This window comes from Ruditapes philippinarum, unplaced genomic scaffold (assembly GCF_026571515.1).
Source record: "Ruditapes philippinarum isolate M1 unplaced genomic scaffold, ASM2657151v2 ctg3660_1_1_1_1, whole genome shotgun sequence".
NCBI lineage: Eukaryota > Metazoa > Mollusca > Bivalvia > Venerida > Veneridae > Ruditapes > Ruditapes philippinarum.
In genome coordinates this window covers 78,247-95,146 of record NW_026859966.1, presented here as the reverse complement: position 1 = coordinate 95,146, position 16,900 = coordinate 78,247, and the positions used below count along the sequence as shown (strand labels likewise).

Genomic DNA, 16,900 nt, shown 5'->3' with positions numbered 1-16,900 from the left:
CTAGAGAAAATTTTAGCGATATTCGTCAATTCGCTTAATTCGCAAATATTTTTGCATTGCGTCACTAACACTTATACAGTATTTTATTGTTTAGTGTGTTTGAGTTTGTTTGTTGGCGCTGTGAATCTGGTCACTCCTCTTACAGATAAAGGAAGACCTCTGATTCACTTCCCGCCCCTTTGGGAACAGCAGCACCTGAGGTAGAATGTTGAACCTCTCATTTTTCGAAAAGTTGCTGACTTACATACATCATGAACAGCTAGCTAATAGCATTTCTTAAATATTTATCCAAAATAGCTTTGTTGCTTTCGTTGAAATCTTAATACATTAAATTTGTACATTCTTTTGTAAACCAGCGTAAAACTAAATGGTCATAACTGAGTTATATAAGGTGCTTGTTCTTAAGCTTGACTACTTTAAGAATAGGGAGACGTATCCCGTCACATGTTGGTTTAATATTTGCGTGCTGATAAGCGCAGGTCCCATAACTCTGACTTATCTTTTTTTACGGAGTTATGCCTCTTTACTTACTGCCTTCCACTGAGAGAAAAGTCCAGCACACTGTCTTACTGACAGCTCTAATTCACAAAATAATCTAGTAAACACTTTATATTTCATATAAAACATTTCATTTACATAGGTTAAAGATAAAAGACCACTTTAATAAATTCCTATCACATCCAAACTCTTGTGTGAATGATTTTATATTAGATATTCCTACATGATAGACAGGAAAGTTATGAAAAAGTAGTTCCTTTGGGTATACTAGAATCACAAGAACTGACCTATAAATCACTCTGTGTTAAATAAAATGTCAAGTCCGACAGACTGGATAACATTTTACAGAAGAACAATAAGGATTTTGTTACAATTTTAGACAATATTTTTCAGATTAAATAAGCGATACCCTTGCAGAAATTACTGGTAATTTACCAGGATTTTACTAGGATTTTACTGGGAAATCCCAGGAATATTTACAGGGATAATTCCTAGGAAATGCAAGGAAATCTGAGGAATTTCCAGTTACTGGCTGGCGGTAATTGGAACGACTGAAAACTACTGGTAATAACTATAAAAAAATTGTGAATCCAGGAATGCCTTAGATTGACTTGTACTGGATATCCTAATTACTGAGAATGACCTGCCCACGGTATTTGGAACATTTTTCTAGTCCATCCCAGGCATTTCAAGGCATTTCAAAGACCTATGATAATACCAGTAACTCCTGGTATTTTTATAATCTTAGGAATGACTGAGAATGACCTGCCCACGGTATTTGGAACATTTTTTCTAGTAATTCCTTTGCATTTCAAAGAACTTGGATATCCCAGACGTTCCTGGTATTTCCATGATCTAAGGAATGGCTGGAATAGCCTAGGATTGCATTGTACTGGAAATTCCTAGCAACTGGGTATGACTGGACCACAGCTGAATTACTGTTACTAGGGCCACCAAAGGATCATTACGATTAAAATCAAATAATCAGTTTTGTAGAAGATATCATTACAAGAATTTGCTGACAATACAAGATGCCATTGGACACAGGGCAATCACATTACTTCACATAAGCACATTGTACTGATGTGAACTAAAATGTGCACTTTTAAATCCAGTTAAATGACAAGCAGTTCAACATCAGTCATAAGCAAACTATGAAATTTAATAAAAAGCATGATTGCATAATTATGAAAGTTGAAACAAAGTATTTTCCTTACAGTTTAATTGTTTTTGTATTGTTTAGACACACTTCTTTAGATATATCATTGTAGTTACTGGAATGCAATGAGCTTTGGCAATAACACTTGACTTAAGATTCCTTTTTTAAAATAGTGTAACATGTGACACCTCTTTGAATTTAGCACTAAAAGTTAAAACATTATAATACTTGACTAGGTCACTCCTAGATTTTAATTTGCTTTCATCATTTTCTTAACTGATTGAATGAGGGACATCACTTAAACAGTCTAAGAAATGTCACTGAAACAGTACAAAACATGACGCAAGAAACCTCCAGTATTACATGCAACTCCTACATTTTCTATTGCTGTCTTCTGAAATGAGTAAATCCTTGCTGTAAGATCCAATTTTTGCCGGTTTAATAATTTTCTTGTCATCAAATCTTTCATACAGAGAATCTCAGCAATCCACTGAATTGATGATCTCTGGTAATCAAATGAAATGTTGATCTTTGGTAATCCAACGACTTCTTTGCATTTTCACAGATATACAATGTATATATATATACACACAACAGATAGGAAGCTCTAAAAATAGATAATAGTCAGATTCAGACCCACAATCCTTTGCAGGCTTCGGTGATAATTGGGTTTTCTCGATAGTCTCCAATTTTCGCACTCTCGTTAAACTTGGACGATATCCATGAATTATTGTTTACATACCCCGACATAGATTTTCATCAGAGAAATATTTGTATAGAAAAGTGTGTATAGTACCTTTTACAATAAATAACTATTGCTTCTTATTTAAGCAAAAAAATGTTTCATCTTCCTCCGGGAATTCAATATGACGGTGTTTTGGCTATTTTTACCCAGGATGCATCAAATCTCTGAAAATCCCGCAACATATGATAACTTATAAGAACACAATTCTGCCACAATTCTGAACACAATACTGAATTTAACTGTGTGACATCACAGTTTCTTCTCCATGTATATTTAGCTCCATGGCATTTTGTACAACTTGCCCTCTTTCAATTAACTGAAGAATTTATGACAGTTTCTATATCAAAAGTTTTTGACCCGTTTTATAGATTTAAGCTCTCACTCTCCTCAGCTTTGAACATCATCCACAAGTTAGTTGAACTCCTCCCTTTGTGGCCTTGTGGTACCAATTCTTATCTGAAATCAAACAAATACATTTCTCTACATATGGAAATATACCAAGATATTTGAATACGAAATAAATACAAATCACTTGGCAGGACCTGAAGTGGATGCACACTTGGTTCAAGCGAGTAAAATCATTGCAAACCTGACAAAATGGTTTCTGTGTCTTAAATATTTACAAAACTCTCACATATTTTTTCAGGTAAGTGGGTTTGTATGTTATTTGATTTTTTTATTAAATGGCCATTCATGAAGGAAGTGTTTATGACACACTCTGTTCTGGGCCTAAGATTTGTAGCTTTTGGTTATAAAAAGCTATTGAAGTTATAAACTGGTCATGTACATATTTTGAAATTTGATAAGTGAAAATCCAGGGCGGTTTTTATGCTCATTTATTCACATATGTAAGTTTTGAAGTTCACCAAAAAAGGCAAACTTATGAAAATATACTGTGTATTTTTTTATTATTATTTATTATCATTGTTATTCCTGTAATTTAGTGATGTTGATCATTATTTCTGTAAAGTTGGTTGATTCTAACTCAAGCACTCAAGGAACAAATAACACAACATAATGAAACGGTTTTTACAAAGTCAATGGAAATAACTCTACAAATACGGGATAAATCCACAAGCGGAACCCAAGGTGCACAACTACATATGCTGACCGACCTTCCCGTAAGGCTTAATGACTTGATTTACATGCGACAAGTTGAAAATTGCAAAAATTTTCTAAGTCAAGGTCAATAACTCTAAAAAATAATAAATCCACACGAAAATATCCAGTGCACAACTTCACATGCTGATCAACATTCCTGCAAAGTTTCATGACTCTATGTCAAACCCATTTTGAGTTACATGCGACACAAGTTGAAAATTGCAAAATTTTACTAAGTCAAGGGCAATAACTCTAAAATACTTTATAAATCCAGACAAAAATACCCAGGTGCACAACTACACATGCTGATCAACATTCCTGTAAAGTTTCATGACTCTAGGTCAAATACTTTTTGAGTTACATCTGACACAAAAGAGAACAGACGGACAAGGGTAAATCTAAATTCCCGCCACTAAAGTGGGGCCACAAAAGTACTTGTTCAAGGTGTTAAACCACTTCCTCCCCCCCTTAATAAAATAACAGATTAAATATAAATTTTAGCCTGGCCCGGTGGCCCATGACCAGTGAAATTTTTAAGAGAATTAGTTAAATATTAGTAGAATAAATTAAAAAACGGAATTGGGACAAGTTATTAAAAAAACTTAAATTCAATGACTGGTTAGGGCAATGTATTCTTTATGTTAAGTATGCAGCACTGTTTGGCATTTTGTTCTTTGCAAAAAAAAAGGATTTTTTTTTAAGGGACCAGTATTCAGTTTCTCTAGGTGGGCTTAGGCGTGTCAAAGACAAACCATTTTTGGTTCAGGGGGGGGGGTTTTTGGGGGGCCGACAACTTTTTAGTGGTCCAATAATTCCTATACATGAAATCTAGAGATTAAATCACACACAAACACACACATACAAATCAAAAACAAACAGAAAACATGATTTCTGTTTCAAATAAATTTTTGGAGGTATCTTATTGTGATTTAAAAATACGGTCAGTAATGTGTTATATTAAAATACAGACATGATGTAGGCTTATTGAACATCATCTTTTCTTGTTGATCTTGTTTATCATATTCTAATATATAACTAGATCTACATAAATTAATGGTGATATAAAAATATTGCTTCTTTATGAAAAACTATTTTTTTCTAATACAAGTGCAAAATTGCTAAGGTAGTGAACTGTCTGCATACTAGGGTATTGAACTGTGGGGGGGGGGGGGGGTAAAAAAAACCTGCTAACATGCATTTTTTCAAAACAATATTTTAAACCACTGTGGGGGGGGGGGGGTAAAAAAAAACCTGCTAACATGCATTTTTTCAAAACAATATTTTAAACATTTAGAGGGCATAAGCAAATAATTTCCTGCAGGGAAGCACAACCATCTTCAACGATGCTTTGTTTTTTATTCATTATTATTATATCTTTCCTATTCAACAAAGAAATAAATAAAAACAGGTCGCGAAAATATGTGACAAATGTCCGTTTACGCATTTTTTCCAGTAAGGTTTAAGTATCTTAACTGTAACTAGGAATAAGCTGGAAATACAATTATTATTTCTATTGTTACAGTCGGCAAATTGTTACAAAATAATGCTTTTAATTTAGAAGTGAAGAAAGGTCATTAAAATAATCTCTACTGACTCTTCATTTTTTCTTGGGGTCATAAACACGCCGGCTCTGTTTGGGAAAAAATCAGTGTATTTATGATAATACTCACAGTGAATTTCACCGATTGCATCTTTGAAGGTCTTCTTCTGATAATTTGCTTGAGCAATTTCACCTTCCTCGTTGTATGTCTTTATTGGGGAGACGATATCAGTTCACTGTTGATATGAGACGAAGTGTCTGCCGTCTTTGAATATTGCGCGCACAATAAACCTGTGTTCTACGTAATAAACATGTGTACTACGTCAGTAACATGTGCTTGATTCACAAAATTTCGTGTAGTTCTGTTGTTTTTGCCGTCAATACAATGACTGAATAATTTCAATTATATCGTTGAATTTTATTTCAAAAATCTATTATTTTAAGCCCAACAAGCGCTTGAATTTTATACAAAGCTACAGTAGTTTCCAAAACAATTGTGTTGCTACGTCATCAGTATACGTATCCAATACGTCATGAAATTATGCTCGTCTTGGTTAGCGTAAATATACGGATATTGCTCGAGTATAATCGTAAAGGTTCGCTGGTTAAGTAAAGACTAAGTTATCATCGTTAATATCCGTCAGCCTACTTTAATTCAGGACTCTCGATTGACGCGGGGATTCGGGTTTTGACTCGTGAAAATTTGGAAATGCACAAATATGACACGTGAAAAAATCTGCACAAGAGTCAATTTGCCACTTTGGATTTTCAACTATGCAATAATAATCACCTTAAATCCACCCCTAATTAGATCTACATATATGTTCAAATCACACTCCATAAAAATGTCAACAGGCAGTATAATGTATAAAGTGGTTTATACAGCCTGTGCACTGAAGCATGACATCAGTGGATGCAATTTGACAGCGCTAAAAATAGCTCTACACAACTGATAAAAATTACATACTTCAGATGTCAATTATTGATTTTTTAAGGTTTATAATAATACGTCTTTGATTTACTTGGAGTGCCTGTACATTTGTTATTTCTTTTTGGATTATATATTCCTATTATCTATTAATTAAATGGCCAATGATTAAATTGTCATAAATGCAGGTTGACCATTAAGGTCAATTGATTATTAAATTTCAATTAGAATCTAAATAATAATAGTAATCCTAGAAAAATATTATTAAATAGATCTAGATCAGTAGGCCCTATGTTGTTTTATTTAAAAAAAGAAAACATTTTTATTTTCAATTTTATTGTCTTCCTTCTTTATCTACTTGTTTACTTTCAACAAAGAGAATTCCTAGTCTTTAGGAATTTATGTAAGATTCAAGGAATTTAGCACAGATGTTAAGGATTTTGTTCTACAAGATAAATTCTAAGTAATTCCTAAAGACTAGGAATTTTGCAAAATCTTAAGTCTTAGAAATCTCAGAAAATAAATTACAATTCCTAGTATAACTTAGAAATTGATGAGTTGTTTAAAAATTATCAGAAATGCCTAGTTCTCAGTAACTGGTATTTCCTAGGCCATACTAGAATAGCCAAGACTGGTTTTAACATTCTGGAATTTTCTAGGATCATAACTGGGAAATACTGAGACTTTTTAAATACCAGTATATATTTCTGCAAGGGTAAGGAGGTTGTTATGTTGTCTAGGGACATCTAGGTGTCTGTTTCTATCTATCTATATCTCTCTCTATATATATATCACATTAAAGTGCAGTGGGGGGGAAAAAAAAAAATTGTCTATGTTTGAAAGAACTCTTTTTATGCCACCGCAGCATCTGCGATGCGGTGGCATATAGCGATTCACCTGTGTGTGTGTGTGTTTGTGTGTGTGTTTGTGTGTGTGTTATATAGGTTATATAGTGAACTTAAAAAATCTTCTTGTGAAAAACCACTAGTCCAATTTCAACCAAACTTGGCAGGATTGTTCCTTGGGTGAAGGGCTTCCAAAGTTGTTCAAAGAATTTCATTCCATGCAGAAATCTGGTTGCCATGGCAACCAAAAGGAATTATAAGAATAAATTTAAAAAATCTTCTTGTAAAGACCCAAAAGGCCTAGAGCTTAGATATTTTGCATAAGGCATTGTCTAGTAGACTTCTAACAAGATTGTTCAAATTATAGCCCTGGGGTCAAAATTGGCCCCGCCCGGGGGTCATTGATTTTCACTATGTACATATAGTAAAAACTTAAAATACCTTCTTGTAAAAACCCAAAAGGCTTAGAGCTTAGATATTTTGCATAAGGCATCGTCTGGTAGACCCTTACCAAGATTGTTCAAATTATAGCCCTTGGGTAAAAATCGGCCTTGCCCTGTGGTCATTGATTTTCACTATATGTACATATAGTAAAAACTTAAAACACCTTCTTGTAAAGACCCAAAAGGCATAGAGCTTATATATTTTGCATAAGGCATTGTCTGGTAGACCTCTACCCAGATTGTTCAAATTATAGCCCTTGGGTCAAAATCGGCCCCGCCCCGGGGGTCATTGGTTTTCCTTATATGTATAATAGTAAAAACTTAATATAGTAAAAACTTCAAAAAAAATTCTTGTAGCAATTGACAAATGCTAGAGGTTAGATATTTTGCATGAAACATTGTGTAGTAAACCTCTAGCAAGATTGTTCAAATTATAGCCCTGGGGTCAAAATTGCCCCCCGCCCTTGAGGTCATTGATTTCAAAATATACATATAGTAAAAAATAAATAAATCTTATTGTCTGAAGGTACAAGGCTTAGAGCTTTAATATTTGTTAAATTATATCATCTAAAGGTACTCTACAAATGTTATTCAAATTTTGCCTCTTGTGTCAAAATTAGCCCCGCCCCCGGTGGCCATAGGATTTCCTTATATGTATATAGTAAAAACTTAAAAAATCATCTTCTCTAAATTCACAAAGGCTAGAGTTAAGATATTTTGCATGAAACATTGTGTAGTGAACCTCTTGCAAGATTGTTCAAATTATAGCCCTGGGGTCAAAATTGGTTCCGCCCCGGGGGTCATTGATTTTCATTATGTACATATAGTGAAAAAATAAAAAAATATTTTTTGTCTGAAGGTACAAGGCATAGAGCTTTGATGTTTGATATGTAATATCATTTATAGGTCCTCTACCAAAGTTGTTCAAAATTTTCCCCTGGTGTCCAAATTGGCCCTGCCAGGGGGCAGTGATTCTCATTATGTACACATAGTAAAAACAGAAAATAAAACAAATGTTTTCTGAATGGGAGAAAGCTATAGCTTAGATATTTGACTTGAAATGTTGTTTGGTGGACCTGTATCAAAATTGTTTTGAATTAAACCCTTGGGTCAAAATTATGCCTTGCCCAAGGGGACAGTGACCTACTTTCTTGTCCTTTGATGTACAGCAATGACATTTTGACAATGTGCACAGTTTTAGTTGTAAAATTGAACTTTGATATCAGGTGACCTAGATTTTGATGATGTGACCTACTTTCTTGTCCTTTTATGTACAGCTATGAAATTTGAACCATGCGGTGGCATAGCATTTTTCTCAAATGCAATCTTGTTTTGTCTGAGTTAGAAAACAAGTTCAGAATTTGATTTATTTCCTGCCACTTTGTGGATTTTCGTGTTATTTTAATGGTTTATTTCATTAATTTGAACATGTCTGTTGGAACAGCTGAAGTATTATAATGTAGTACTAAAGTAGGTGCCTTACTCTTGGTGGGGTACACTCAACAATGATTGATAGTCTGCAAGTTTTAGATTTTTTACTCTTCTACTGTATATACAAAATTGAATATTTTGAATATTGAAAAATGTTGGCTAAATGGGGTAGTTTTAATGCACCCGAAACATTTTGGACATTGAAAAATGTGGGCTAAATGGTCTACTTTAAAAGCACCCAAAAAATTTGTGCCATTGTAAAAAATATGGGCTAACATAAATTATTAGGAAAATCTGAAGCCCGAATTTCAATCTATAAATATTTATAGCTGAATGCAATCATCCCCCCTCCCCCTTTCAATACAGTTACTTGTTAAGGCTGACTTTTGTTAATATTCATTTCAGGTTTGTGCAATAGCATCCTGGGATTCCTCGATCCACGATTCTGCAAACCTGAACCGTATAACAGGGGCAGATAATCGTGTGTACCTGATACTGAAGATCGTGTTACGATTGAGTCATCCGGCGTACATGGAGGTTGTGCTGCGTAAACGAATCTGCGTTAACATTAAACATCGTAACATGAGTCTCACAGATAAACTGAAGAAGAAAATGTGGATGGGTGGGGTAAGGCAATACATTAAAGATATATGCTCAAAGTTGATATTAGAAAATATTGATAATTGCTACACAGTCTCTTTGTAAATATAAAATAAACATGTTTTGATTCACACAAAGTATATATGTCATGTTTTTAAATCCTTCACACTTCAGGGGTTCACAATATGAATATATAGTGTCATTAAAAAAAACCTTGCAGTAGAAAGGACCAACCTTACTTGTCCCGTATTTGGGAACTCAGCTTCTCATATGTAGTTTATAAATTCTTTTATTGAAATTAGACATATTCAGTAAGAATTTCATAGATTTCAGTAAATTTATGTAATTAAAATATTTAAAAAATGAGCATAGTATATCTTTCACTTATTTACATAAGGGGTGTCGCAGTTAGCAAAACTGTTTAAACCGTGAGCTAATAATTGTGTTAAATGTTTAACCAACCATACTAAAAGAATTCTTTGATTTTTATACCCCCACAAACGAAGTTTAGGGGGGGTATATAGGAGTCAGCTTGTCGGTCGGTCGGTCGGTCGGTCGGTCGGTCGGTCGGTCGGTCGGTCGGTCCCGTCGGTCGGTCCACATCATGGTTTCCGGACGATAACTAGAGTTTGGAATGAGGTATTGTAATCAAACTTGGTATATAGCAACCTTATGTGGAAACTCCGGTTGGTATTGCATTTGGACCCCCTGGGGTCAAGGTCAAGGTCACCGTTACTAAAAATAGAAAAATGGTTTCCGGACAATAACTAGAGTTAGGAATGAGATATTGTTATCAAACTTGGCGTATAGCAAGCTTATATGAAGACCTGGGTTGGTATTGCATTTGGACCCCCTGGGGTCAAGGTCAAGGTCACCCCACAAACGAAGTTTAGGGGGGGTATATAGGAGTCAGCTTGTCGGTCGGTCGGTCGGTCGGTCGGTCGGTCCGTCGGTCGGTCCACATCATGGTTTCCGGACGATAACTAGAGTTTGGAATGAGGTATTGTAATCAAACTTGGTATATAGCAACCTTATGTGGAAACTCCGGTTGGTATTGCATTTGGACCCCCTGGGGTCAAGGTCAAGGTCACCGTTACTAAAAATAGAAAAATGGTTTCCGGACAATAACTAGAGTTAGGAATGAGATATTGTTATCAAACTTGGCGTATAGCAAGCTTATATGAAGACCTGGGTTGGTATTGCATTTGGACCCCCTGGGGTCAAGGTCAAGGTCACCGTTACTAAAAATAGAAAAATGGTTTCCGGACAGTAACTTGAGTAAGGAATGAGATATTGTAATCAAACTTGGTGTATAGCAAGCTTATATGAAGACCTGGGTTGGTATTGCATTTGGACCCCCTGGGGTCAAGGTCAAGGTCACCGTTACTAAAAATAGAAAAATGGTTTCTGGACAATAACTTGAGTTAGGAATGAGATATTGTAATCAAACTTGGTGTATAGCAAGCTTATATGAAGACCTGGGTTGGTATTGTTTTTGGACCCCCTGGGGTCAAGGTCACCGTTACTAAAATAGAAAAAAGGTTTCCGGACAATAACTAGAGTTAGGAATGAGATATTGTTATCAAACTTGGTGTATAGCAAGCTTATATGAAGACCTGGGTTGGTATTGCATTTGGACCCCTTGGGGTCAAGGTCAAGGTCACCATTCCTAAAAATAGAAAAATGGTTTCCGGACAATAACTAGAGTTAGGAATGAGATATTGTAATCAAACTTTGTGAAAAGCAAGCTTATTTGGAGACGCAGTTGGGATTACAATTAATTGAAATATTTCTTTGTACACAGTTGATAGTTTGTGTTGAAATTTTTCTTCAGACTACTTATTTTTCAAAAAGTTGCTGGTGGGGGTATTAATCACCTTCAGTGATAGGTCTAGTTAACATTTACTTTATATATATATACATGTATATATATATATATTAAGATAGCACAACAACATATTCTATTCTGGAATAACTTGTCTGTAAGGACCATACCGCACAAGATAAGATAGCATGCAATCGAAAAAAATCTAGATTAAAAACAAAATTCTTCTCTTGACATGTAATGTTTAAAATCAATCTTTACTTTCTTAGATTTTCAGTTTATCTTGGTTACCAGTTATTGAAATTTCTAACTTATCTGCTGGGATTATGACTGAAAAATTGTCTTTCACATATACACAAATGTTATACACAAGTAAAATAGAGTCTTATATTTAAATGTCTCTATATTAAATAACACTTAAATGAACATTTTCTGTATATTTTTAGGAAAGCCTACATGCTAGTGGTGTCACATTTGATGTTGTATCAAACATTCCAAAGGTAGGATGTACTATATGTAGAGTTCATTTTATATAATTATATTTTTTCTCATTGAAGAGAGACTGGGAATAATAATATCTGTCATATTTTGCGGTTCGGATCGGAATATCCGTCCCGAGGTGACCCGCCCATTGGGCGGTAACGAGGCTTGCCGAGTTACCGCCCATGGGCGGGTGACCGAGGGAGGGATATTCCGATCCGAACCGCAAACATATGTCAGATATTTTTTCTTGCATATTCCATTATTTTTTAAATTCTTTATCTTTATTTTCAATGAAAATTTATATCATTACAACCGTAACTACTTTCATACAACATCGTATGAATTACAAAATAATTCATAACGGTAAAATGACGTCATCTTTATCGTGCCATTGTACAGCACGCGACTCATCTGGAACCCCCCATGCCAGATGAAATTTCCGGCATGGGTAAAACTAACGTAAATGCCAGTCTGATATGCAAGAAAGGTTTTTCTTGTCCTTTCTTTGAATCCTGGTCAGGTGTCCTGCCATTCATACTTAATATTCCTACCTTATTATTGATAATTTATATTTTGTGACATATTCACATGTTATATATTGTATGGGTACATTAAAACTGTAAATTGATTTTTCCTAGATAAATTTGTTTTGAAAAAATATGATAATTTTTCCTAGATAAGTTTGTTTTTCTTACCAGTTTTGAATTGACATAAAAGAAAAGCCTTTGTAACTGGTAGCTGCTTATACATGTCACATTAAGTTTACGTGATAACTGCTGATAACACTTTAAGGTTTTAAAACTTAGTTTCTAAGCTGTGGGCTGCTGTTCATCATCACTGAAATCCTTAAGTTTATAAATAAAGGGAAGCAACTTTGATTGGAAAGGAAACCATTGTGTTTCCTTAGATAATTGATGGTAATGATCTACTCCCCTGCAGGTATTATGGGTCAGTGCAGACTGGGCCGAAAACTACTACCATTCCATGGCATACAACTTTCATTACATAGAAATATTCATTGACAAGTTAATCCTTAAAGTGCTGGAACCGAAAGCATAAAGCCTTTGCCACCAGTATAGAGCCAGGCCAGCCTGCACTTTTGTGCAGTCTGACCAGGCTCTATACTGTTGGCTTACAAACTTTTAAATATTCAAATTGATATCCCTAAAATTGATAATGAACAGTCCCAAAAATGGAAGTGGGACAAGTCCATTTAATATATTCAGCATGTTAAGGGTTAAGTTTAATGGATTTAACTCACTACAGTGTTGGAACAGTACCTCTAGATGCTTGCAGAAATCATGATCACAAAATAGAAAAATATCACTTTTTTCATCAATATTTTAAATTTTTTTTATCCATTAACTTATATAAATCTGTGTGAAGAGATGAATTAGAAGTCTTAAAGTGCATTTTGGCGAGTAAAGAGTCAAAATTTTAGCATGTTATTTACTCAAGTGCCTTGTCGGATGTCCGGTATATGCCGCTAATCAGCATTTAGTGTGATTCTCCAACACTTTTTTTTAGTCTCACTCATGTTTAATAAGGTTTACTTAACTAAGGTTTACTTATTGTTTCGACTATCCAGGCATCTGAAGATTTAGAGCATATGGAAAGTCTCGCCCAGATGGCGGCATCACAGAATGAAGTGAGTGCAGCCGATGGTGAAACGTACATAGAAAAATATATAAAAGGTGTATCTGCTGTAGAAAGTATACTTACACTGGACCGACTTAGACAGGTTAGCACAATTTGTAATTTATTTTATTTATTTTAGAATTTCAAAAGGACTCCATTGAAGTTTTTGTTGTTTTTTTTTTTGGGGGGGGGGGGGGGGGTGTCGGACATGATAAGACTGGAAATATTTCTGAGATTGATGTACAAATGTAGGTCTTTATCAATTTCTTATGTTAAAATTTCAGATCATTTGATGACCCTGTTTTTCCAGAAAAATAATTTTGAGGAAAATGACCTCAATATGAAAACATATTAAATCTCTTTTATCTCAAACTGTTTATTCTGTGTACACTTGGAAAAGATAATAGGATAATTTAACTTATTTTTTCTCCAGAAAACGATAATTATTTCCTAGGTTGTTCTTAAACCCCAGTCACACTAGAGCTTACAATTACTTGCGACCACCGGCGACTTGTAAAACTGATGATCATCAGCGATTGTCTGCGACCAAAACCATTTTTGCACAAATAAATTTACTTCTGCGACTATTGTAAGACAAGTCATCATTGACAATCTCACGACAGGTCATAAGCAAACGTACGATGGTCTAAAGATTGCCTGGGATTACTTACGACTACCTGTGACCTGTCATGCGATCACCTACAACTTGTCGTACGACCATCACACGATTACTAAAGACTACTCAAGATTATCAGTGACTAGTGGCAATTTGTAAAGATTGTCGCACTTCCAAACGACCATTGTGCGACAGCCTAAGACCTTGTAAGATCACTAGCGACCTGTTTGATCGCAAGGAGGTTGTTGTGCAAGCTCAAAAACCTCTCTACGACTGAAATTGAAATAATATAACCTGCGACTGTCAAAGATCACCAATGACCATCATAAGACATTTTAAAGATTATCTGCGACCAGAGATCACTGGTGATCGTGAACTGGTCTTCACTGGTCGTAAACTCTAATGTGACTGGGGCTTTAGGAAGAGGTTAAAATTTTTTGCTTGTTTGTAAAGCAGATATAGAATGTGAAATTTGATTTTCATGGTTGTGTAATATGTTACAGGAAGTTGCTGTAAAAGAATTAATGGCTAAACAGGGGCAGTCACTCCGTAAAACCACAAGTGTTCCAAATATACATCAGGTATGTAAACTCTTGATTTGGTTCTATGACATTCTTTTGTTAAGCAATTGAAGGTTTAAGCTAAGAATCTGGGAAGGGCTTGCTGGATACAGCTAGTTTAGGGCTTTAAGTGCTTTATACAGTTTAGATTTGCAAACAAAAATTGTTTTTCTCTAAATTTTTTATCAATAGAAAAACCTAAAAAAAGTTATAAAGAAAAATAAAATTACATTAAAAAAGATTGTTTTAATGGAAGATGTTAAAGTAACATTATCACGCCAAAGAGGAGAAATTACAGTGAAGAAAGTATCGGTATTCTATTTAGATAAAAGTAATTGGGTTCATAATTAGAAATTAAGATTTTATAACTAGATTTTATCATGGCAAAAGATATCGCCATCATAGAATAGTACTATCTCAGTTGCTGGCAAAACTTAAAATTGTTCAAAATTTTTATGCTCATAACTTGAAAATAATTTATAAGAATGGAATGTTTTTGTACAGTTCCCATGGCAAAGAAAAGCAGAGGTAAGGTCTCCCCTAAATCAAGACTGAAAAGCTAGTCTTTCGAGTGTTTTTTACTTTTAACTGCAGGGATTTTATTAAACTTTGGTAGCTCACATCTGGTATTATACGGATATGTTTCTTTTGTGATGTGTTTTTTTTTTGGTCACAATTTGAAAATAACATTTGATTTGAAGTGTGATTTTGTAACATGTTTTATTTCACACCTTTAAAAAATATAAACAGCGAACTTTCAGTGTTTGCACCATGTGATATTCTAATAGATATTGGATCCGATCATCAATTCAGTCTCATTCTAATTTACAGAGTCCAACAAATCCATGTCAAATGCATGTTGAACCCCATTTAGCCTCAATTTCATTTTTTAATTTCATAAAAATCAATGAGTATTACAATCTGGCCTCTTTTTTCTTGAGTCCAAAAATCCATATCAAATCCTTATTGCACTTGAATTAGCAAAGTTGTGTCAAAATGCAAAAAAAATGGTGGTGTGAAATAAAGAGGTCATTATACATTGTTCAGAACAATACTGATTCTATTGGACTTGTTCACAGCTACAAAACCTATAACAGACTCGGTTAGCCCCTTGTTCGATATAGGTTTCACAGCTGTGTACTAGTCCAATAAAATTCAATATTGTATGTAAAAATGTATAATAAACTTATACCATTCACCTAGATGTATTCAAGTTAGACATAAAATCAGAACACTGCTTCATGTTTAGTCTTTATACTAAATTGAACTGTTGTCGAGTTATATATAAAGAAATTTTTTAAAAACTGTGAAATTTAGGGAAGCAAAAAACATGTAAGAGGAAGCACTATTTCTTACACAGTTCTTATGATAGCATACTTGTAGGTTTAAGACATGTCCATGTATTAAATTATAAATGCCATTTATTTGGTAGTTAAACTTGTCAAGAACTTAATGAAACAAAATCTTAGAAAATTTCATAATTATCCAACAAGATTTTAAGTCATCATGTACATTAATTCATGGTTAACCCAAAACCTGCTGGGCTCAATAGATTTTAACCATGTTACCAGTGCAGACTTGGCCGTGATCAGCCAGAACATTGTGTGCTGTCTGACCACATTGTCTGCACTGATCAATATTCAGTCAGTAAATATATTTGAAATTTTCCTTAGAAAAACAATGAATGGTTTTGTCCAGATTGAAAGATGGACAAGTCCATTTAAGATATTAAGGGTAGTAATGGTTAACAGTAACATATTTATATATAATATATATACATGTAATTAATAATTTAGTAACAATAATTTGTAAAGTAAAAACGAAGTTTCATGATACCAGAAGCTTTTTTTTAGCTCACCTGTCACAAAGTGACAGGGTGAGCTTTTGTGATCGCTTTTCGTCCGGCGTCCGTCCGTCCGTCGTCCGTCCGTCGTCCGTCCGTAAACTTTTACTTTAAATGACATCTCCTCATAAACCACTAAGCCAATTTCATCCAAACTTCACAGGAATGTTCCTTTGGTGGTCACCTTTAAAAATTGTTCAAAGAATTTAATTCCATGCAGAACTCTGGTTGCCATGGCAACCGAAAGAAAAAACTTTAAATATCTTCTTTTAAAAAACCATAAGAGCTAGAGCTTAGATATTTGGCATGAAACATCTTCTAGTGAGTGTCTACCAAGTTTGTTCAAATAAAAGCCCTGGGGTCAAAATTGGCCCCGCCCCGGGGGGGGGGTCATTGATTTTCCCTATATGCATATAGTAAAAACTTAAAAAATCTTCTTTTAAAGAACCCAAAGAGCTAGAGCTAAGATATTTAGCATGAAACGTGTTCTTATGGGTGTCTACCAAGTTTGTTCAAATAAAAGCCCTGGGGTCAAAATTGGTCCCGCCCGGGGGGTCATTGATATTCCCTATATGCATATAGTAAAAACTTAAAAAATCTTCTTTTAAAGAACCCAAAGAGCTAGAGCCAAGATATTTAGCATGA

General features: G+C 34.5%; 1 protein-coding gene across 1 annotated transcript in view; it reads left to right on the top strand.

Annotated features, from left to right (window-relative positions):
- LOC132758444 (kinesin-like protein KIF13A) overlaps nt 1–16,900 on the top strand; it is a gene marked incomplete at its 5' end in the record, with an annotated part of 69,662 nt that overhangs the window by 35,460 nt on the left and 17,302 nt on the right. The window contains 4 exons of the mRNA XM_060750118.1: nt 9,096–9,317; nt 11,562–11,615; nt 13,187–13,339; nt 14,356–14,433. Of these exons, the coding sequence (XP_060606101.1) occupies nt 9,096–9,317; nt 11,562–11,615; nt 13,187–13,339; nt 14,356–14,433 (507 nt within the window). The remainder of the gene's footprint in view (nt 1–9,095; nt 9,318–11,561; nt 11,616–13,186; nt 13,340–14,355; nt 14,434–16,900) is intronic.